The 23,481-nt window shown below is 32.3% G+C and overlaps 8 protein-coding genes across 8 annotated transcripts, besides 1 other annotated feature; 5 read left to right on the top strand and 3 right to left on the bottom strand. All coding sequences in view use genetic code 12, as the record gives it.

Annotated features, from left to right (window-relative positions):
* Positions 1–367: 367 nt before the first annotated feature.
* On the bottom strand, positions 368–1,996 carry CD36_52440 (cyclin subunit, putative; the record flags this gene model as incomplete). Its single annotated transcript, XM_002420504.1, has 1 exon — positions 368–1,996. The coding sequence occupies one exon, from the start codon at positions 1,994–1,996 to the stop codon at positions 368–370; it is 1,629 nt and encodes a 542-aa protein (XP_002420549.1).
* An 897-nt stretch (positions 1,997–2,893) lies between these two features.
* On the top strand, positions 2,894–3,892 carry CD36_52430 (translation initiation factor eIF3 subunit, putative; the record flags this gene model as incomplete). The annotated part of the gene is made up of 1 exon (XM_002420503.1): positions 2,894–3,892. One exon carries the CDS (start codon positions 2,894–2,896, stop codon positions 3,890–3,892), a length of 999 nt encoding a protein of 332 aa, XP_002420548.1.
* A 2,515-nt stretch (positions 3,893–6,407) lies between these two features.
* Positions 6,408–9,017, top strand: CD36_52420 (conserved hypothetical protein; the record flags this gene model as incomplete). Its single annotated transcript, XM_002420502.1, has 1 exon — positions 6,408–9,017. The coding sequence occupies one exon, from the start codon at positions 6,408–6,410 to the stop codon at positions 9,015–9,017; it is 2,610 nt and encodes an 869-aa protein (XP_002420547.1).
* A 398-nt stretch (positions 9,018–9,415) lies between these two features.
* Positions 9,416–10,015, bottom strand: CD36_52410 (conserved hypothetical protein; the record flags this gene model as incomplete). Its single annotated transcript, XM_002420501.1, has 1 exon — positions 9,416–10,015. One exon carries the CDS (start codon positions 10,013–10,015, stop codon positions 9,416–9,418), a length of 600 nt encoding a protein of 199 aa, XP_002420546.1.
* Positions 10,016–10,353: 338 nt separating this feature from the next.
* Positions 10,354–10,539: a mobile genetic element.
* A 2,174-nt stretch (positions 10,540–12,713) lies between these two features.
* On the top strand, positions 12,714–15,116 carry CD36_52400 (alpha-1,3-mannosyltransferase, putative; the record flags this gene model as incomplete). The annotated part of the gene is made up of 1 exon (XM_002420500.1): positions 12,714–15,116. One exon carries the CDS (start codon positions 12,714–12,716, stop codon positions 15,114–15,116), a length of 2,403 nt encoding a protein of 800 aa, XP_002420545.1.
* A 677-nt stretch (positions 15,117–15,793) lies between these two features.
* On the top strand, positions 15,794–17,740 carry CD36_52390 (negative regulator of transcription elongation, putative; the record flags this gene model as incomplete). The annotated part of the gene is made up of 1 exon (XM_002420499.1): positions 15,794–17,740. One exon carries the CDS (start codon positions 15,794–15,796, stop codon positions 17,738–17,740), a length of 1,947 nt encoding a protein of 648 aa, XP_002420544.1.
* A 425-nt stretch (positions 17,741–18,165) lies between these two features.
* CD36_52380 (DNA repair protein Rad9 homologue, putative) lies at positions 18,166–21,363 on the top strand (the record flags this gene model as incomplete). Its single annotated transcript, XM_002420498.1, has 1 exon — positions 18,166–21,363. The coding sequence occupies one exon, from the start codon at positions 18,166–18,168 to the stop codon at positions 21,361–21,363; it is 3,198 nt and encodes a 1,065-aa protein (XP_002420543.1).
* Positions 21,364–21,547: 184 nt separating this feature from the next.
* CD36_52370 (proline oxidase, mitochondrial precursor, putative) lies at positions 21,548–22,990 on the bottom strand (the record flags this gene model as incomplete). Its single annotated transcript, XM_002420497.1, has 1 exon — positions 21,548–22,990. The coding sequence occupies one exon, from the start codon at positions 22,988–22,990 to the stop codon at positions 21,548–21,550; it is 1,443 nt and encodes a 480-aa protein (XP_002420542.1).
* Positions 22,991–23,481: the final 491 nt, after the last annotated feature.

Raw genomic sequence — 23,481 nt, 5'->3', positions numbered from 1 at the left:
GGCACAAATATATGATTATTCCATATATGAAACACTAGTAATAGTAAATAATATCCCCCCCAATTAATTGTAGATGAAAGTATAGAAAAAAAAAAAACTTGAGAAGGAAGTTGTGGTAACCACACTCTGAATGATGATGATCCTAATATTTATGTATGGGTCTTTAATCCCGATTTCCAGTTGCACGCACAATTACAATCTGTGAAAAAGAGAAAAAAAAAAAAAAAAAGAAAAAATCATAGCCAATTAGCACTACCTCGGACATGAAATCGCCTAGATCGCAAATGCAAAGAATTAATATGTGTGATGTGATTAGGTTCAATTATTCAGCCGTTTCATCATATATATTTTCCTCTATAAACATTAACTATTCAACTCTTGCTATTTTACTACTTGGTGAATCTACATTGGCATCGTTTGAATCTGGTTCAAGATTTCTTTTTTCTCCAATAGACTTTTCGTTTGTGCCATTGGTTGAGTCATGTAAATCAGCAGTAGCGTTGTTTGAACTGGTGTTATTAGTTGAGGTAGGAACTTCTTTAGAATCAGCAGTTTTCTTCAGCACTTCATTTTTGGTATCTTCTCCTTGTTTTAACAGATTAGATGTGTTTCCAGAATCACCATTGTTCCCATTACTATCATTTCCATGTACGTCGGAGTTCTTTTCAGCCATACTCTCATTGCTAATTACAGTTTTATGGTTAATTTTGTCATCTTTTTCTCTAGTTGAGTTTGTGGTTTCAGATTTTGTTTCGTTATTTTCTGTATCTGGTATTTTCTTCTCAATAGCAATACCAATAGTATTTTCTTCTTGTGTACATTCACCTTGTGTTTGAATTTTGTCTACCTCCTGTTTGTTTATCTCATTTTTTTCAACCTCATCTACTTTACTATCATGGATTTTGGGGTCTATATTTGTAGTGGTTGTACCATGACCGTTTTTTATGTTCTCTGAAGTTTTACATTCCTCATTCTTGCTTTCCTCTGGTTTTTTCTCTTTGTTAGTGGTTTCATTTTCATGTTGTTGGGATTGGGGTTGCGATTGTTTGCTGTCTCCTTGTTTGGCAATTTCGTGGAACAATTTTGACCTTAGCTCCAACAATCGTTTCGCACTTGCTTTATTACTGATTGTGTGAGGGTCGTCTTGGGAAAATTTCAATAGTTTTTTAATAAAATGGAAACATTTTAAACAAGTCTCTGAATCAATATTCAAAAATCTGTGTAGAAATGCCGGTGGAATATTCAATTTTTCATCAATGATTTTCCTACCTTCAATAATTGTTATAATTAAACATGTTCCAAATATTATATTCATATCATAACATAAAATAATTGGCAAACTAGACAAGGATTCAATCAAAGATGTTGTCATTTTTAAAATGTCTAATTTATGAGTACTAAACAATTTCACCAGTTCATCTTCTTGATCAAAAAGTACAAAATTTTTAAAAATATGATCTCTTATTTCATAAGGTAGAATCAAATTCAAATCAAAATTCAATTTACGTAATATCAATTCCTCTCGAAATAATAATTGATCTTTCCATCGCCAATACATTTCATTTTGTTCATCAATAGGTTTTGCATTTGGGGGTAATTTCACATTACATGAAAGTAATGCCACTTTATCAGGAGTTCGATAATTATCATTTAATTTACATGAAATGGTAAGGGCAGCAGAAACAACATAATATTTTGATTGAGAAATCGGCACTCGCATATAAAATCGATGTAAATATATTGTTGCTGCTAAGATTGTTCTCCCATCAACTTTTAATTTTTGTCCTAATCGAATTAAAAAATCATGCATCGATTCCTTATTTTTCAACTCTTGACTAATTGTTAGTTTTTGATGTCGAGTGGGTGAATTATTGATCACGGCATCTTCAGAAAAAATCCATGTATTATTTAATGATTTTAATTGCGGTAATAAAAACTTGTCATCTTCGAATAGCCTTGTTATGCTATTATTTATCTTTGTTGTTGTCGATGTCATATAAGAAGGGGATTGAACTTGGCTAAGTAAAGTTTCTATAGAATGTGTGGGTTGAAAAGAATTCTTGATGTTTGTTGATAATTGAGCAAAGCAAAGCAAAAAAGAAAAAAGAAAAAGTAAAGAATCTCGGAACAAAAAGAAAGGAAAAAAAAAAAAATGGAAAGTGGATTTTTGCAATTGTTCATGGTGCACGCTTTTTTCTTATACCTTAAGAAAGATAGAGGCAAACTCTCTGTATATATGATTTATTAGTGTATTAATTTTATTCATATAGTTTAGAAATCATATTTTTTGGCTTTATTTGTTTGGTTATAATGATTTGTGAAGAAATCTAGAATATAAGGATTTTTCTAAAAAATTAGTAAAAAAATGGCGCCTAAATTTTATTCATAGCCCTTGTCAAAGCAACTGAATCCATGGATGTCCAGACGCACATCAAACCTTACATACTATTAAAGCTTTAGCAAACCAAACAAGCAATCAAGTATTTTAAGCGCACAGTCAAATTTATAAAAGATATCTTAAGATCACTTAAATATACTTATTCTTCCCAGATTCTCACCAAACACACCAAAACCAAAGAAACCGGGGCAGATCTTTTTTCATATCAATAGAAAACACTTGTCTAACACTATTCACTACTCTATTGAAAGCATCACCTTTATCAAGATCAATAATTGTTGTTATTTAATTTTTTTTTTTTGCAACTTCTTTAATCCATTTGGACTGTGTAATTTTTCAACATCCTGTATATTAACTCACCCATATATATGAAAAATTTTTTTTTTTTTTTTAATAATCACCACAACAGGGAAACAAAAATTTTTTCTTTCTTTGCTCTATCAACGACAACAAGGCCAAGTCAGACAAACCAACTCACTACAACAATAATTCATCATGTCACAAACAAATTCATTTATGCATTTGGTGAGACCAAATGTTATAGCACCAGCTGCTGGATCTGCCAATGGACCAGCTAGTATAAAGATTCATGCTCCAGCAATGTTGACCATTTTAGAAATCATCTCACAACAAGTTTTAAATAAACGAATCATTGGTACATTATTAGGATCTCGATCTGACGATGGATTAGAAATGGAAATTAAAGATGGATTTATGGTTCCTATTAATGAAACTGGGGATTCTATTGCCATTGAAGATCAAGTTCATAAATCATTATATCAATTATATAAAAAAGCTCATCCTAAAGAAACTGTTTTAGGATGGTTTGGAAGTTCGAATCAAATAGATGATATTACTAGTTTAATTCATGATTTTTATTCAAAAGGTGCTGATAGAGCATTCCCATTCCCTGCTATATATTTAAATGTTGAATTTTTAAATGAACAAAATCAAATTATTGAACCTAAAATTACAACTTATATTGGTGCTGCTGTTGGTAAACCAGTTACTAATGCCCAACAAATTGGTTGGAAAACAACTAATGTCAATAATTCATACATTTTCACTCCTATTCCTAATGAAGTTATAAATGCCACCATTACTGAAAGAATCGCTTTTAAAAACTTGATTGATGTGAAAAATAATCATCATCAAAATGACACTACTGCTACTACTACTAATAATAACAATAATACTGACGATTTATCATATTTGAGTCAACAATTGAATAAAGCCAACAATAATGTTGCTCAATTGTTATCATACATTGAAAATAATGGTAATAAAGACCAAGATATTGATTTATTAAGATTATTAAGTAATCAATTATTGAATAAACCATCTATTTTAACTAATTTACCAGAATTAGAAAAATTATTTAAAGATCACAACCAAGATGTTATTATGATTGAATATTTGACTAAAGCCGTTAAAGACCAAATTGAATTAAATGCTAGATTGACCGCTTCTGCTGAAGCCGACAAAGCCCGTTAAAAGGAGACATGAAGAGAGAGAGATTAATCATGATATTCAAGATTAGTAAAGAAGGTTAGAGATATATAGATTGTTGGTAGGTAGGTGGGGAGTGAAGAGTCAAATATGGTGGAAGGGAACCAAAGAAATAATGATTCCGTGTAATCTATACAGAACATGTTCTAAGTGTTATTATAGCTTTGTATACTATGTATAATTGATTGCATTTCATATATATACAAATTCGTGTAATTTGTCAAAAGAAACCACATCGATACGTGTGGTCAAAGCTTGATTAATCGTTAAGATTTCGGACACTCAATTCTACTAAGACTACCAGAACGGATCAAATGTCAAATACAGGGATAAACATAACTTAATTAGGTAATTAAGTATTTGAAGTTATCGAAGAAAGACACCTATTTCTTCCCCCCCCCATCCTTTATCTTGTCCTTCTGTGTAAAATATGAAACCTAACAGTCTTGTGCTCATCTCATACCCAAGATCCGCAATAAGTCGTGTGCCATTACTTTTTTTTCACACAATTCTGAAGCCTATGCATTGTCTAGTTGCTTTTGTGTAGTCTTGTACGTGGTTGTTGGGGGATGAGATTTGTCTTACAAGTGTGGATTCACCATCAAGTGATTAAAAATAGGGGTGCACCAATAGTTATTGAGGAGAAGAAAAGAAAGAGAGGGGAAGGAAGTAAAGACAAATCTGGAAAAAGTGTGAAGCAGATGTTAATGATGAGGCGGGGTGTGTGGGATGTTGCTGTTTGTTGAAGTTGATTTTGAAAAATTTGAAAAATTATCTATCAAGATTTAGTATCATACATGACAATTGAAATATCCTTCAACTATTAATTCACACAATTAGGAAAATTTCCCGTTATTAATTACAATTACAATGTGTTGTTTTTCTTTTAGTGAAAATACCGTGATGATACAACCTAGTATATTGTTATCAACTTTTGTTGTTGTTATCTACCTCTAGTTTTTATGTGTGATGTAGACATTGAACATGGGGCTTTAGTGTTAGCGTCGTTATAATGCAGAATGGCAGATGTATTTTTTTTTTCACCCCCAAATCTGATTGGAGGGGGCGGAGATGGCCCTATTTTTTTTTAGTATCACTGAATGACCTGTTGGTTAGATTTAGTCCTACTCCGTGGATACTAAAAGTTGCCACAATTTCAAGAAACTAAATCAACCAATCAAGTCAAATGAAGTAACACCAGAAACTATTGTGGGTTCTAACAAACAACATACCCTTATTCTGTTCTATTGTTTCGTTCTTTTGTTTTGTAATTTTCTTGCTCATCTCCCACACATATGTAACATGCAAGAACAAAAATAACAAAAGACTAAACTAAAGAAAAAGGGGGAGGGGAGTGATCAGGAGATCAAGATAAGGGAGATAGAAAGTAAGAATAATGAAGAGGGGGAAGAGAAATAAGATATAGTAGGTACACAGTATTACAGTAGATTATTTATATCCTTTGTTTTTTTAGATGAAGGTTACATTTTAAGTAATTAACAATAAGCCTCAGTTATGGGTAGGAAGATGAGTAAAGAAATAGGTGATTTGATAGAAGACACAAATAATAATTGATAAGATCAGTTTCAGTTTAAACGATGGAGACAAAAAACAAAGGGGTATCGGAAATTCCATCGTTGCCCTGCGAGGAGTTGACCGACCGATGGACTGACTGGACCGACCGACCGACCTGATTTGACAGGAAAAAGGTTTTAAATATTTTTTGCTGCTCATCTTATTTAATGTTTATTGTTTATTGTTTGAAGTTGTGTGTGTGTGTGTGTGCACACACAAAAAAAAAGAAAGTTAATTATAAAACTAAATTAAATTTCCCTCAGAAAGAAAATACAAAATTTTTTTTTTTCCTTTTGGGCTGCCCATCTTTTTTCCAATTTAATCTTAAAAGGATTTCCTTATTTTTTACAACCAATCCACATTTTCCCCCATTTTATCCAACAAGGGCTTTTTGAAAGTATATTCGTTATTCTTTTTGATTGCTCTTCTAATACCTCTTTGACATTACATTTGAAACAAACGAGTTTTTGAAACAACCCTGTCGATATATAAGAGTAACATACAACTTCTTATCAAGGATTTTCATACTTACATACAAATACTTGTATTTAATTTTGATAATCCATCCACAAATTCCATTCAATAAATCGATCAAGAAGAATTTCCTTTTTATATTAACTTATAATAGAAAGGAGTATATTCAATAATCTTGTATCTGTTTTTTTAGTGTTTTTTTTTTCCTTAAAAAAAATTGCAGATTATGTATAATTTTAGAAATAATACTAAAAATCCATTCATATTTACTTATTTTACAAATCATTTCATTATAGCAATTTAAATCAATACAATAACTAGAGAGAAACCTAGCAAGAATTTACAAAGAGGGGTGTGATATCTAGTTTTATATTCACAAGGCATTATTTTATTTTATTTTAGTTTATTTTATTACATACATTTTTTTTTTTCCATTTTACGATAGACAATAATGGGTTATAAAAATAGTGACAACACTAATAACAAATTTTCCAGAAAATCAATGTCACCTTCCTTCACTGGTGGGAAGGGGAGGAAAACAGTTGGGAAGAAAGTGAAAAAGACTATTCCTAGAAAAACTGTAACTTGGTCTAGCTACAATGTTAATTCAGATAGTAATGAAGATAGTGATGAAGACATCGAAAATGATAGCGATGATGACGATGATGATGATGAAGATGAAGATGAAGATGATGAAACTGAGCATCATCATCTTGATGGGTTATATTCATTAATTGGCAAAAAACCACAGGATTCAAGTAGCAATGATGATGATGAAGATGAGAAGAATAATAAGAATATTTTCAGTTCAACTTCATCAGATGGGGATTCCGATGAGGCCATGTTTAGCTCCTCCGATGATGATTCTGATGTTGATTTTGTTAAATTACAGGCACAACAAAAAGCACATGCGTTAAAAGTGGCCCGAGCCAGAAAGGGATTAAAAAGCAAACCAAAGAATGAAAGTAATGATAACGCCATTGCCTCGAGCTCTGATTCTGAATCTGAACCTCTATCTGACTCTGACAATGAAGACGATGTTGCTAGTATGAAAAAATTGAAACCAAGAAAAACGAGTTTTTTAAAATATGGTAGAAGAAGGTCGGATGCAGTTCTTCCCGACATTAATTTTAAATTTGAATTTGATACTGGTGAGAATGAGGAAGTAGATGCAGATCATCAACAAACTCATATTAGAGAGCCAGAAGAAGAAGATATTGGTGAAGAAGTGGATTACTCACCCGAGATTCCTGTGGACTCAACCAATGTTCCTTCTTTGGAATTTGAATTTGATCATCATTTAATAGATGTTCCAAAAATCAACGAAGAAGAGTTGAATTCAGATGAAGATTATGAGATTGATGACAATGAGTTGCTAGCAACCTTGCAAGCTGAAAATGATGCAGACGAGTTTCTACCCCCAATCATTAAAGAAAACGACCAACCACATCGTAATGATTCACTTATTTCTTCTAGCATTGAAGAAGAAGAAGAACGCAATAATGGAGATGATGACGATGATGACGAAAACGATCCATTTTTGAAAGAAGAAGAGAAATATCTTGTGAATGAATTTGAAACCAACGGGTTTGATGAAAATGAAAATGAAGAAGAAGATGAGGATGATTTGCACACTTTTGATAGTGATTTCTCAACTACTAATCGCATTGTGAATTCTTTCAAAGGCATTGGAGAAGATCGTAGTAAACCTATTGTTAAATATGAAAGCAGTGCTTCTGGTGGCAGTGATTACGATGAAGATGATTATATTGATTTGATCAACTTTGATGTTCCCTTGTTTGATGATAAAAATGGGAGTATCGGTAATGGAACGAAGAGTAGTCATCATAAAGGAGATAGTGATAAACTGAAAAAAGATAAAATAAAACAGAGATCCAATAGCAACCACAACAGTGATGAAGATGATGATTCTTATTTATGGAACTATTTCTTTAGTTCTGATAACGAATCATCAAGTGAAGAAGCTGACGAAAAAAACAACAACCCTAAACCAGTTATCAAAAATAGAAAAAACAAACAGAATAAGAAGGCGTTGTCTACTAAAGCAATTACTGGAGCTGATGAATTATTTGAGCAAATTGAAAACGATAATACATTTAAGAGTAAGACCAAGCCTATACATCATGGTAATTCACTTTACAAGGCATACAGTGATTCACCAATGACTATCCAAGAACTTGGTGCTGGCCTTGGAGTAGGATCTGATGACGATGATAATTATGATAGTAGTGAATCTACTGATGTTGATGAGAGTTTACCGAAATCATCGTCAAACAACAGTTTGGTTGGATCATCTAAAAAGGCAACAGAGGTGTTATCTTCGAAAACTGCTGATTATAGACCTCCTAAATTGGGTTCATGGGTTACTGTTGATTGTAAACCATTTGGAGTAATTGATGGATTGTCAACAAGAACATTGCAATTGAATAAATCACAAGAACCAAGAAGTGCTGTCCAAAGTGGTGCTTCTCATTCTACTAGCATAGTGAATTCACCAAATGGAGCCGGTCTACCGACCACGTCATCAATGGCATCATCTCTTGCCACCAATTCACGCAAGAGTATAGTGGTTGGACCAACAAATGCATCACTGATGATATCATCTGACGATCTGGCATTGGGATTAGATGAATTATTAAATGTGAGTGAGTTGGACAATGATGATGAAAATGATGTGAAAATATGGCGAGATTTCAATAATAATCAAAATAAGAAAAAGATCCCCTTGGGTGCATTCAGAAATAAGTCGGTGCTATATAATAATCATATATATCAAGATAATGATAATAATCATCATCTCAATCATCGTCATTCAAATGTTGACAAGAAGTTTAACGGTAGTGGTCACATAAAGAAACAACAACCTATACGTCGCCAAAGTCAATCTAAAATTGAAAGACGTAGGGCATCAATAGTTGAGGCAGTTTCTCAAGGGTATAGGCCAACTAAGTCAGGGTTATTCAGTGAAACAGCATTGGCAGATGTTGAAGAGTTGTTCGGAGATGATCGTGACTTGATGGAATTGATACAAGGTTTATAGTTTTTTTGTTTTTTATTTGTTTGGTGTTTTTTTTTTAAGGATTGGAATTTTTTGTATTTTGGTTTTATTATCTTGGTTGGTAATTTTTTTTTATATCTATTTTGAAGGAAGAGGAAGAAGAAGTTTTTTAATTTTGTTCTATTTGTTGTATAATTTTTATACGTGAGATGTTTATTTGAAATAAATCATTATGTTTAACTGTAATGACTAGTAAGGTATTTAAAAAAGATTGTTGTAAATCATTATAATATTATATATCTATGTCTTTTGAAACAATTATAGCAACATCTTAATATTACATGGGCTATTGGTTGTAAGCTTCATCTAATGTGTGTCTTTTTTTGGGAAATCAAACTTCCATTACATAACAACTCGTCCTTTTTAGAGGGAGTACACTATTACCTCTTTCTTTTTTTACTCTTTCTTTTTGCATTTTTCTTTTCTCTACTCAGATTAAAATATTCTTCAGTACCAACGTCATGATTATGTTTATAAATCCAAGTAACGTAAATTCCATCAGGATCTTTTGGGGTTATTTTCATTTGGATTTTAGCCGGACAATTGATTTTAATCGTTGGTTTTCTTTTCCTCTTTTTTATAGGTGCTGGTGTTGTCTCATTTGTACCATCCCCATTTTGTTGTTGTAAATCATTGGTGGTATTAATATGATTAGCACTAGTTTGAGTATACCTGCCAGCAAAATTACATTCATATTCTCTATATTCTAAAAAGGCTGAATTTTTATGAGGTTTCTTTTGTCGACAAATCCAATGAACTACTTGTTTCCGATCATCTAACCAAGTTTCAAAACTATCTTCATTAGGGAATCGATAATAACGACATTGTAAATGAACTCGTGGTGTTGTTCCTGTTCCTATACAAAATGGTTCAAGATCTGCAAGAGTCAGGATCTTCAGACAAGAAATATCAGATATAGTTGTTATTTGTGAAGAATCTTCATGGGAATTATTAGGAGGTTGTAAATGATTGTTGGACATTTGTTTTTGTTTAACAGAAGATAAACATCACGTAGTTTTGTTTCAAAGACGAGAAATTAGGGTTTGTTTTTGGTGTTGTTTCTTTTTTCAGTGCGGAAATAACATGAACGAAAAAACAATGCTTCTCAACGGTAGAAGAATACCAAGTAAGATGAATATTTAGTCAGATTAGTGTTTACAATAATGGTAAATAATTTGTAATATGTTCCTTTTCCCCATAGAGCAGGTTTCGAGATCAACATATTATTAGCTTAGTTAAGTTCTCTCATTGCGCTTAAGACACTTTCCCTGTGATAGCGATTTACGTACCCAAATCCTTTAGTACTTATACCAATAACTGTGAGGTAACAAGAACAACACCAACTCTAGCTCAGGCCTCTTGGTTAGCGGACTGCGGAGGATCATCAGATCACTAGAGTTGGACACTTGTATATACCCTTCCTGACGCCTTTGCTGTCAACTAAGATATAGGTATATACTTTCCTAGAGAAAATACGAGCTATTAACGTAGTTTACTTATCACAATAAGTCTCTATTTATAAACCTTTTCAGTTTTACGAGGTGGCTAATAAAAAGCATCACCATATATTACTATTATATGCCTTAACATCTCCTTGGCATAAAACAGTTCACAAAAAGGTTATTCGTTATACCCATAAACGTTTGTTGGGTTTACATAATACTTTACGTGATTTGAATGTTGTTGTATCTTTTTTAAGAATCAAATTAATCGTGTGACTTGATGTTTATCAATTGAGAGACTAGACTATAAATGTATAGGCTTTACGAAAACTCCTCAACCATTGCACAAAATTTTTAGATTTTATGTATAATAACCAAAGTTTCAGATATTTCTCCTTTTTCATACACTATTGATAATACTTAAGTTAGACATCAACTCCGACAATTGTTGAAGTACACCACCAGCAATTTTTTCTAATCCAAGAATATGTTTGGTGTTTCGTTTACCTGCACGACGTTGTGAGTATAAGGAGACTTTGATTAATGATCAATAATATGTACACCAGTACGTTCCACGATACACATTTCAAGAAAAAAAAAAAGAATCAGAGATTGAGATTGATCTAGTTTTGCAGAGGTTTAAATATCTCTAAATGATACTTCTTGCATTACCAACACACACTTGGTAGTATTCTTGTCGCTTATATATTGTGCATTATGCATGAGCACTCTCTCAAAAAGAGTTATTTTTAATTGAGTTCTTGTTCTCCCCCCCCTCTCCCCTTCTTTTTTTTGCTTCCTTTGTATCCCAAACAATAAAGAACAGACTCTTTAAACATCACCAAGATATCACTAGCTGGAGTCTACTGGTAGTTGCAAAAAGAAGGAACCAATTCGAGTGAGAAATAACACGTGCTTGAGAAAAACTCATCTGATACATTTACGAGATTTTTGCTATCCACAACTACAACTACTAACACCATAACTAAACTAAACAGAGTCTAACACATGTACACAGGATTTTTAGTTCTTGATTTCTCAGAACTAATTATTTACTAAATTTTCTTTTTATCATAATCCTCCACGTTGTTCTAAAACCATTAACAATAAGAGAGTTTTAAGTAGCAACTATAAATCAATTTGTTTAATTAGTTTTTTTGCTTTTTCTGGTAATACACAGGTTAGTTCAATAGTTATGAGCACAATCTATTTGATAAACAAAGAGCCCAGGAGGCAGTTTAATATTTGAAGTTTTAGATTACCTTCTCCCTCTTCAACAGTCTTGCATCAATCTGTGGATTATACTTCTTTTACAAGAAACGTTTCAGAAATGAGGGTTACAATTATTGAACAACATCACATGATCTAACCTTGTAGCAGGATTAGTAATGACACAAAACCTTATATATGCTGATAAGATACCGAAGAGAGATAGGGATGCGATAGAAGAATATAAAAGAAAAATTCTCTTCACGACAAAGGAAGAATCGGAAAGCATATGCGGGTATACTTTTATGTGTGTGTGTGTGGGTTACAAAATTGTTCCATAGTTGTGATCATGCTGAATATTCTTGTAAGTTGTTGACAACTGCAAAAATCTTGCACCCAAAAAAAAAAAAAAAAACACAATTTTAGTACTTGAGAAAACACGTTGATGCATTCATACCGAAAGACTAAAAGAATGAAACAATAGTTGAGATTTATGCATCTACTATTATTTGATTAACTTAATTTTTTTTTTTTTTGAAAAGATTTGCTTGTTTATTTACTGTTTTGTTCAATTTAGTTATTTATAGTAGAATTAGCAAATACTAAACACGTATCTTAATAACATTGTAGAAGTGGAAGTTCTTGATTAATCTATGTTTTTGTTTATCAATACCAAACAGATTTAAATTGACTAAAAATAGGCTTACATTTATTAGCCATTCTTGTTCATGCATTGCTATTTTTGTAATTTTTTAAAAAATAATGCCATAGTGGCTGTTAATTAATATTCAAACAAGGCTTAAACAACTGAAAGATTTAAAAAGACAGGCACGAATGTGATGTGGTTTAAAAATTTTTATATCTCCTTATTTTTATATCATTTCTTACCTGAGTATTTTTAAAATTATAAAATAAATACTTATAGACCTTTATTCTTCAGAAGAGCCACTTTTTTTGTTGAAATATTTACAAAAATATCGTGGTGACTTTTAGTCCTAGTGTTTCCATATTAACATTGTCCTCTGACATGATTCGAAAACTTATTAGGAACAGACAACGCCTGAAATGGGTTTTATTCACTGGTGCATCGATATGGATATTTTTCATCTTATATTTCATAAATTCAAATTACTACAACACCGAAAGTCATTTGCTGTCTTATTCCATTTATAATATATACGATAATCTACATGAGGAGAACGAGTCTCCACTGAAATCTATATTATCACCATTGGTTGATAATTCAGCAAATGATCAACAACATATCAGCAACTTCAAAAACCATACACTTTACGAATCATTAATAAAGAGCACGTTCCAAAACACTACCAAACGAACAAAAGATTTAAATTCAAATATATACGATGATATTTTTACCAATCACAAGCTTGAGACAGTCTTGGGAACGTTATCATTTAAAGAACGATGTGATTTATATTTCAAAAATGTTTTCGCTCAAGATGTAAATTGGCATTTCAATCCTGATACAAAATATGATGTAAATTTTGATAAAAAAACTAAAGAGTATCAAGAGTTTAACAAAGTAAAAGAACTAATTATACAAGAAAAATTTGATAAAATGAAGCAAAAACTCAAAGAAGAAGATTACAGTAAAGAATTGGAAAAGTTGCAAAAATCCATGTTTACAGATTATATGCACCAAAAGTTTGAACAAGAGATTGTTAATCGATTATCAACTTTTAGAATTTTCAACAAATGCTATATAACAAATGACGAAACCCCTCAAATCAACAAGATAAACCAATTTATTACCAACCAACAAAAGTTAGTGCAAAATCTTCATCGAGAAAGTGAAACTTCTGACAAGACTAAAATAGATAAATTAGAATTGACAGACAAGGAGGCTTTGGTTGACTTGATGGTTACCAAATCATCAACATTTGAACATAGAGTTTACCCTTGGATATCCAAAGAATACCCAGTTTATGAACGATGGACAGGGAAAGTTTATCATGAACCACCGAATTATTATGAAATTTTGAATCATGATCCAATGCAAAAAACTACCAAAAAGACCCAACATTCAAATAATGCTGCAGAGCCATTTTTAAAACAATTTAAAAACAAGTTCAATGGTAGAGGGATAGTTTTAACTATTGGGAATCAACATTCTGATTATGCTGCGAATCTTATACATTTATTGCGAGCCCTAGATAACAAATTACCCATTCAAATTGTATATTATGACGATGTTAATGAAAAATCCAAACGGAAAATAGTCACTGCTGCACAAGAAGATTTCCGATCTCTACCACATTCATTTGAAAAAGTTGCCCATTTATTTGGTGATAAATATATCAATTCACAAGGGAAAGGACTACAACCACAGGAAGTTTGGTTTGTGAATGCCTATAATTCCATTCATAAGAATTATCGAGGGAAGTTTTCTCGATTCGGTAATAAGTTATTAGCTAGTTTGTTCAATTCGTTTAGTGAGTTTATATTGATTGATGTTGATACTGTTTTAATGCAACCTCCAGAATTTTTCTTCCAATTGAAAAATTATCAAACCACAGGGACATATTTTTTCAAAGATCGATCAGTATTTCAAAAAAGATCACTCGAGGATGGTAAATTTTTCGAAAGAATGGGTCCATCAACAGTCGATCAAATAATGTTTGATATTCCCATAATGACAAACTATACTACTACCAGAGAACTATTCAGAGGTTTACAACATTATATGGAGTCTGGGTTGGTCATGATTAACAAAGATAAACATTTGAACTCAATTTTAATGATCACACAAATCAATCTCATTGGACCGATTACAGGGAAAGTTTGGGGAGATAAAGAATTATTTTGGTTAGGTTTTGCCATTAATGGTGATGAAGAGTACTATTTCGATAACAATTTTGCAGCCGCGATTGGTGAATTAACTCCTCCACAAGATCGAGCCCGTAAAGATGGAACGTGGCATCATTCAAAAGAGATTTGTACGCCTCATCCAGGCCATATCAGTAGTGATGATAATCATAGTTTATTATGGATAAATTCAGGGTTCCGGTTTTGTCATCAAGCAGATGAAGTTGATTTTGAAAAAGAAGCGGAAAAGAAGACTCGCTTGAAGCATTTACAAACTGCAGACCAATTTAGAACTTTTTATTATAATCCGTTGAGAATAACTCATGCTATTGTACCACCATTAGATCCAGACTTGCAAGATCGTAAAAATGCAATGGATGAACCGACTAATGGTTGGTTCTGGGAATCAGGGTATTGTCGAAGGTACATGTGGTGTGCTTACTCAAGTGTTGGTGGGCCACAAAAGCGCCCTGACGAGAAGGATGACAAAAACGACAACAATAAGATTAAAGATAATACGCTAGAAGGTATATTAGTGGAATATAATCAGGATGAAATAGCCTTGTTTGATTATTTAGGTGATATTTGGGTAGGAACTGAATAATGGGTATTGCTTAAATAGAGTTTCAACAGGTAGTATCATTCGTAAAATGTAGATAGTTTAAACCAACAAATATTCAATAGTTAGATACTTCGGTATTAGCCTGGTTATAGCAATAAGCTTATCCTAGTATCACTCCCTAAAACAGTTATTTGATACAGACTAGAATGGTCGTGTGATCTTACAGAAAACGAGAATATTTTTTTTTCTGCTAAATCATCACCAACTCCATTTCTCTCTTCTTCATTTTAAGGGCAAAAAAAAAAAAAAAATCAACTGAGAAAAAAAAACATACTCATTACAAATCATCCTGAACCAATATTTCTTTATATCAACCACAACCATAATACAATCAACAGATTTGCAATAATAACTGTGGTCATAATCATTATTCATCATCATCAAGAAGAAAGACCTAGAATATCGTTACTAGTTTATTTTGCTATCAAACATTTTCTCGTGAACAAGCTCTGTAAAGTATTTATATTCTGTATACGATTCTAATTTTTTTTTTTTTATAATTTGATTATTGATATATATTTACATCCCTTTCTTTATTTAATCACATCTTTTTTTGATAGTTCTTATTTTTACCTGAGTGAATTCATTAGTTAAATCTGCTTCTTTTGAAAGAAAGTTATAAATCACCAAATTATTACTAGACAAACCCGAAAAAACAAATGGAAGAACCAACCAAACGTGTGACCAGAGTCAATCGTGGTCAAAATATGAAAAGACATATTGAGGAGTTATTATCCAATGATGTAAAATACTTTAGCAGTCAAAGTGTTGATTCTACAAACAAGAAACAAAAGGTCAAAAAAAATGCAACCAAAGACGTGACAGTGACCCAATCAAACACAGAAGATCATGCTGATGAGTCAGATGATGAAGTGAGGTGTCGGCCATGTGGTGCCACAAAAGATAATTATGATGAAGACGAGGATACTTTAGGAGATATGGTACAGTGTGATCAATGCAAAACTTGGCAGCACGCAAAGTGTATGGGATATAAAACCAAACGTTCCATACCCAACATCCATAAATGTGATGTTTGTACAGGCAAACCCATACCACAATCCAAGACAAACCCAAAGAAAACCACCACCAAGACAGAGGAAGAAGAAGAAGACACTATTGAGATTACTGATGTTAACGAGAAGAAAAGTGTCGCTATTTTAAAGGATGAAGTTAGAATCAGTACTTTTAAAGCATTCTACAATTTCTTTAAAAAGGTTATCCCTAAGGATGGTGAAAACACTAGTGAGGAAGCAATAGAATCTCGAGTTAATGATATGGCATTGGAAATTGAAAGTATAATTCATGAGGAATTCCCTGGCAAGGCTTATCCGACAGAGGGAAGAAGGATTTTGTTTGTATTGAAAAAGCACTTTATGCAAGAAATATTTGACGGTACCATTACGTTCAAAGATGTTATTCATAAAACCCCACAAGAAATCAATGCCGATATTGTTCGAATTGAAAAACAAAATAAAGAAAATATCAAAAACATTATTCTCACGGAAAACGATACTACCCAGATTATACGAAGAACTCACAAGGGGGAAATTGTTAAAGAGAATGATTTTGAAAATTCAAACCAAATTGACGAGAGTATTGCCACAAGGAAAGTCGATCACCGTCATTTTTCTCCAGAGATAGTTCCAGAATCCAAATTTAGATCCCATACAAAAACTCAAAGTAAAGGCTATAATAACTTGAATCCAAGATTTGAAGAAGACGATGACGATGAAATTGTAAATCAAAACAATGAAGAAGAAGAAGAAGAAGAAGAAGAAGAAGGATCGGTAGCCACAGTAACAGAAAGCTCCGGGACAAATCCACCTCAAAGTGAGAACAAGAGCACACCTAAATCTTCAGAGTCACTAAGTGACGTTGATACATTAAATCATAATGATGCTGACGATAGCCATCTCTATTCATTTTTATCCGGTGTTGAAAACTCTGTAACCAATAATACAAAAGTTGAAAGCAAGCATGTTTGGTCGGGTAGAATCACATTTCCTGAGTTTGCAACTTTCAAAGCCAAAGGCGAGTTTTACACTAGCACCGATTACAATGATAAACCAATGGACCACTTAATAAATACTGCTAAGGATATTTTACATTTACCTTCGTATACTATTCTTGGAAGACTTGATAGACATGTTGCTGATAAATACTTACCAAAAGTAATTGGTTCTCGAGATTTTTATTTTGTTCAAATATTAAATGACGATGACAACGATGATCAATTCCAAAAATTGTATCAATATTTGCTAATTAAGAATAAAGTGGGTGTTTTAAGCGGTCAGCCTTCTTTTGTCAAAGATTCGTATTTGATTCCAATTGACTTTAGGGATGAAAATTTACCCCCATTTTTGAAGAATTCTAGACGTGATTTAAGAATTGGATTGTTTGCTTTATTTGTGGTAAGAAAGGATTACCAACCAAGACCAAGAAGCTCTGTAACAAATAGCAGCAACCATTATCACCATGTAGAGGAAAGGAATCGATCTTTATCTGCAACAGGTGATTCTACATCTAGTGCTAGTGCACATTCAGTTGAAGCTAAACAGGAAACAAAGGAGCCTCGGTTGGATGATATTTTAAGTCAGCTAAATTGATCATTGTTGGTGCAATTTTTGTATATAGGTAAACTCGTTTAGTTCCAAATCATTCATTGTAATATTAACATTTTTTAATCAAATTTGAAGTCCAAGATTCTTTTCTTTTTTGTTTCGTTTTTGAGTTGTTGAAGTATACTATTGTATTTTATTTAGTTTTAGTTTTTTTTTTTTTTTTTATAGTGAAGTTTGTTTTAATAAATATGAAAAAATAATGTAAACCATGTAAGTTACTACAAAGGGGTCGAACTATGATCTTTGTAAAACTGTTGTTTATCAATATGGGTGTATACCAGTTTTGAGAAAGTACGTGTGGCTCTGCGAATTCAATGTGGACACTGAAAAAAAATACTATAAAGGGGATTGAAATTACTTTTAGGGGAATCTTGTTGATACACGTTCAAATTATGATAATATAGGTGATTATGGATACCCAGGTTGATCAACACGTATTACCACAATCTGCCCAATCTGAGAATTCACAATTTCAACAACAAGGACATTCTGCTATTAATGTTAATTCAGAACCTACACAAAAAGACTCTTCACTTTTTAAAGATTACGAGGACCACAATTCAAGTTTAATTTTTGGAGGAAATATAACAAACGATGACAATGTCGATGATAATGACACTGAAATAATACCGACAGTAGAAGATCAAATAATTGTTGATAGAACAGTTGAGGATGTAACTGAAGCTGATGACAAATACCAAAATGATGACACGATCAGTCCGTTTCTGAAAAAATTAAAGGAAATGATTGATGAGCAAAAACAACTGAGCCATGATCAAGGACAAACTAATGGGACACATTCTGAATATTTGAAATCATATTCACGTGAATCTTTCCGAGATAATGGAAATGATGACACACAAATAATAATACAGAGACATTACAACAGTAACGACAATTATGATATTGAATCTTCAAATGGTACAAGCCAGCAAAAGCAAACTAATTCTAAAATTATAGTAGAAAACAAAATGAATACCCAAGATAATCAGTTGGGAGACACACAGGTAATAGGAAGAGCGTTACCTGATACGCAAATAATTAATAACGTGTTACCTGATACTCAAGTTATAAATAAAGTACTACCTGACACCCAAGTAATAAAAAAGGTACTATCCGATACACAAATAATCAATAAAGCTCTAGCAGACACACAAGTCATACCCAAACTTCTACCAAACACGCAAGTCATAAATAGAGTATTGTCTGACACGCAAGTGATACAGAAAAACATCCCTGAATCTCAAGTAATTCAGTTGCCAGATACTCAAACTCAAAGTGTCCTGTATTATGATTCTCAAAAAGTACTACATTCTTCACCTGCAGATCATTCTCAAGCAATATCACCTTCACATAATAAAAAGACTTGTAAATCCCAGACACAAGTGTTAAACACTCAAGATTTATCTGATATATCTACTAGTGAAGACACAACACAAGAACATGCATCCAAAAGTGTGATTGAGATTCAAACTGATAGTGATGAGGATGAGAGTGAAGACAAGAAAATTCAATCCAAGTATTATGATGATTCACTAACTGCCCACCAGTTTAAACGTAAACTACTGTTGAGTCCACAAAAGATAAAACGAAGAAATACTGAATTGATACCGTCAAGAACAAATAAAAACAGTCTATTGACAACAATTAATGGGATATCATCGTCATCGTCATCATCAAATAAGGATTTCCTTAAAACTCCTGGATTAAGACAATATTCAATACCATTGGTTTTGGCGTCTCCTACAAATCCACTATCATCATCATCTCCATTAAAGAAACAATTGAATTTGGATGAAGAAGATAAATCAATACAAACAGATAAGATTGAAGAGGATAGTACTAGTATGGATATTGCTCCGTTGCCTTCTTCCCCCAACAAGGGGGTTAAGATTCTGTTTGAAGAAGAACACGAACCTTCAGATTTAGAGGAGTTTGATATTGATATTGATCAAATCAAAGCGAAAAATAAGGCTATTATTGAAATTGATGATGATGACGAAGAAGAGGTAGATGATGATGATGATGATGATGATGATGATTCTTCTTCTTCTTCGAAAAAGCAATCAGATGAAGCAATCCCAATTATAGCCCCAAGATCGAGGGCTAACAAGAAAATAATCGATTCACAGTCCATGAACACTAATGAAGACGTTGATTCTATCACTGAGGATAGTACTGAACCTGATATTTTGCGTCAGGAAGAATCTACCACTCTAACAGAAGATGACATCATCAATCATGATAGCGTATGGGCTATATATAATTTAAAGATGTATACTGGAAGAATTGTGGCAAAATACATTGAAGATCTGAATATTGAATTTGACGAAGGGACATATAATGTGAAGAATGTGGATTTAAACGTACTAGATATTCGTATTGGAGATACTGTCAACGTCAAAGGTAATCGTCATAAATATACTGTTACAGGATTATCAACACTTGCAGGTGATGAAAAGAGTAAGTTATCCAACATAAAGTGTATGAGAGGGTATAATGTAGTTTATTTACGAAGAAGTCAACAGAAACCCAATTTAAATGTTCCAGCAAAAGAATTTAGTGTTATATTATCCGATTGCTTTATGGAGTTAAGTGACTGGATAATGCATCAACAAAAGTATAAATTGATTATTGGTAACTACAATATATTTACCGATGAAGCCATATTACCATCAACACCCAAAAAATCACAGAAATACAAATTGCCCTCAACACCTTTGAAATCTCTTAAACATACAAATAGTGAAATAATCAAACCTAACTCGGCAGATTCAAAGATTTTTCAAGAAATGATATTTTGTATAACTAGTATTGATGGTGACAGAAAAATGGAATTAAAATCAATAATAGAAACTAATGGAGGTATACTATGGGATAAAGAAATCCATGAATTATTTCTGTATCATGAACAACAAGAAAAAGAAGGATCACAAATCTCATTGAACTTAACATGTGATTTGGAAGTGGCTCAAACTTTCAACTTTATTGCGTTGATAAGTAATAATTTTTGTCGTAGTGCCAAATATTTACAAGCTTTGGCGCTAGGGTGGCCCATAATATCTGATGTATACATTGATGATTGTTTAAAAGACACTACAAATAAACAAAAATGGACGAATTATTTATTACCTTCTGGGTTATCAAAGAAATTAACAACTATCAAGAGTATTGACATTTTCAGATTTAAAGAGAATTATGAAGCTGGTAAAATGCTAGTTGATCAATTCAATAACAATCATCATGTTTTCAATGGGTTGGATATATTGATATTACAAAATAAATCTATTAACCATAATTCAATGGAAACTTGTAAATTTATTTTCTATGCGTTTGGGGCAAAATCATTGCAATATTTCACAAAGACCGATCAGATAATCAAATGTATAAAGGAAGATTTCACGGGTATTGAAGATAATATCACCATTTATGATGAAAGCAACGATATGGTTCAAGCATTAACTAACAATAGAAATATCACTGGCAAGAATAATCGAGATAAACCCAAATCAAATTATTCAATTAAATTGATTGATTGGGAATGGGTTGTTCAATGTGTTATAAATGGAGCCATTTTGGAATCTCCAAAGTATACAGTCAGCGTTTAATTGGACAAGTATTTCAACTACAGATTTATTGCATAATTAAATATTCAAGAATATTTTTTGTATTAAATATATATATGTATATACGTCATTATCTCATATCAACTCCAACAAGTGTTAGAAACTTTTTTTTGAGTATTCTTGTTGCTAGAGTGTCAATCCACCAAATAGACCTTCTCTTCTTTTTTTAAGCACTTCCAAATACTCTTTTGGTCAACATCTTGAATGAAGCTTTAACTAATGGCCAACCATTATCGTTTTTAACAGCATCACCATTTTCTTCTAATCTTCTTAATAAATATTCTTTGGTTTCCAATGGTGGTCCCCATGGAACGTATTTGATAACATTACCAATTTTATTGTTAGTAATCAAATCATAAGTGACATTATCAGCCATACCTAACAATTGACCCAAAACAACATTAGTTTTGTTTTTGTTGGATTCATTAACTGGGTTGTAAACTTTGCCACTGGCTAATCTCATGGATTCAGCATTATGAGAAGCAACAACTAAATGACCAATAGTAGATTCATTGCCACTTTGATTCATAATAGAATCAATACAGTATGAAATACCCGAATTATAATTGTTATCAGTATCTTGTTTGGTTTTGTGAATAACAACATCACGATTCTTTTCCGAATGAATGTAGGCACCACGAACCAATTTCAATCCTAAACGATACTTGTTTTCATTAGCCAATTTTTCTTCCTTGGTTAATAAACTGGCAGATTCAGAAAGATACATTTGCAAAGTACCAACAATAGACACTGGTTGGTTCAATTTATTGAATTTTTTGTATAATCTTCTTTGTAATTCATAAACACCTTCTTGTAAGTCATGTTTCTCAGCGTCAATAACACCAACAACAAATGGTGAGACTCTATCTGGGTATTGTTTAGCCAATTTCAAATTGGAATCATAAACGGTTTGGCAAACAGTAGTGGCTTTATCAACCAATTCATCAAACTCTTTGCTCATGGTAGTGTTGTAGTTTTTCAATACATTGGCGGCATCTTTAGCAAACCCCGTTGGTTTTAATGCAACATAACCTGGTGGGATGTCATTAATATCTGCTGCTTGGTCAATCATTTTCACAGTGTGAGGAACTAAAATGTTTTCAATTGACTTGGCAGTTTCTTCAACGATATATTTTGGATCAACATTGTCATTACCATCACACGCTTCAATGGTTAAAGAAATCATCATATTGTCAATACCACGTTCGTGCAATCTCAATCCCGTTTGCTTTACTTGGTCAATGGTTTCACCACCACAATAGATACGATAAACAAGTGCCTTAATAATAGACATTGGAACATAGGGGAATAATTTGATGCAAAGTTGTAAAATTGGTTTATTTAATGTGACTATACCAATCATGAAAAAGGAAATTAATTCTCTGTTATTGAATGCTTTTAAATATTCCGTGGAAGCCAATTGTGGAGTAGTAAAAGTGTTGGTTGGTTTGGTGACCCCTGGCATCATATTATTGACGGTAACATTTTGTTTATTTGGAGTATCATGAAAATATCTAAGTTGTGCTCTATATAATTGAGTAGCAGTGGGTATACGTGCAGATCTTCTGAATATGTTTAAAGATTGTTTAGAATATAATCTAATAGACATCTTTTCCTGAAAAGATTGAATATATATATATAATATGTAATGAAAGTAGATAAAGAAAGAAAAACAAGTTTAAAAAAAGCTAGAAGAGGAAAACGGAAATCGGTTGAATTGTTAATATTTATATATTTCCAAACTCCAGAGAATAACTGTGATGTTGTTTTTTAAGGTCATATCAAATCATCTCTTTTGGTAATTTTAGGTAGCATTTTTTTTTTAGCAAAATGGTTCGTATTGGCATTTTTGTGTGATGATAAAAGATTAGGTTCCGTTTCGCTATAATGATACTTCCGAAATAAAGAGAGAAAATATTACTAGTGTTGATATTGAGAAGGGGTAAAAGCAAGCGAGAATGTAAAAATGGTCACACAATAATAATTGTTTCTATGGACTGGACGTGGTTCGCGGAGAAAATACTTGGCGTGTTTTCCTTACCAAAAGAATTATTTTGACGGAATTTTTAGTTAACGGCAACTGTCTGCGATATCTCTGAT

This window comes from Candida dubliniensis, chromosome 5, assembly GCF_000026945.1.
Source record: "Candida dubliniensis CD36 chromosome 5, complete sequence".
NCBI lineage: Eukaryota > Fungi > Ascomycota > Pichiomycetes > Serinales > Debaryomycetaceae > Candida > Candida dubliniensis.
This window is presented reverse-complemented; position numbering and strand designations above follow the sequence as displayed.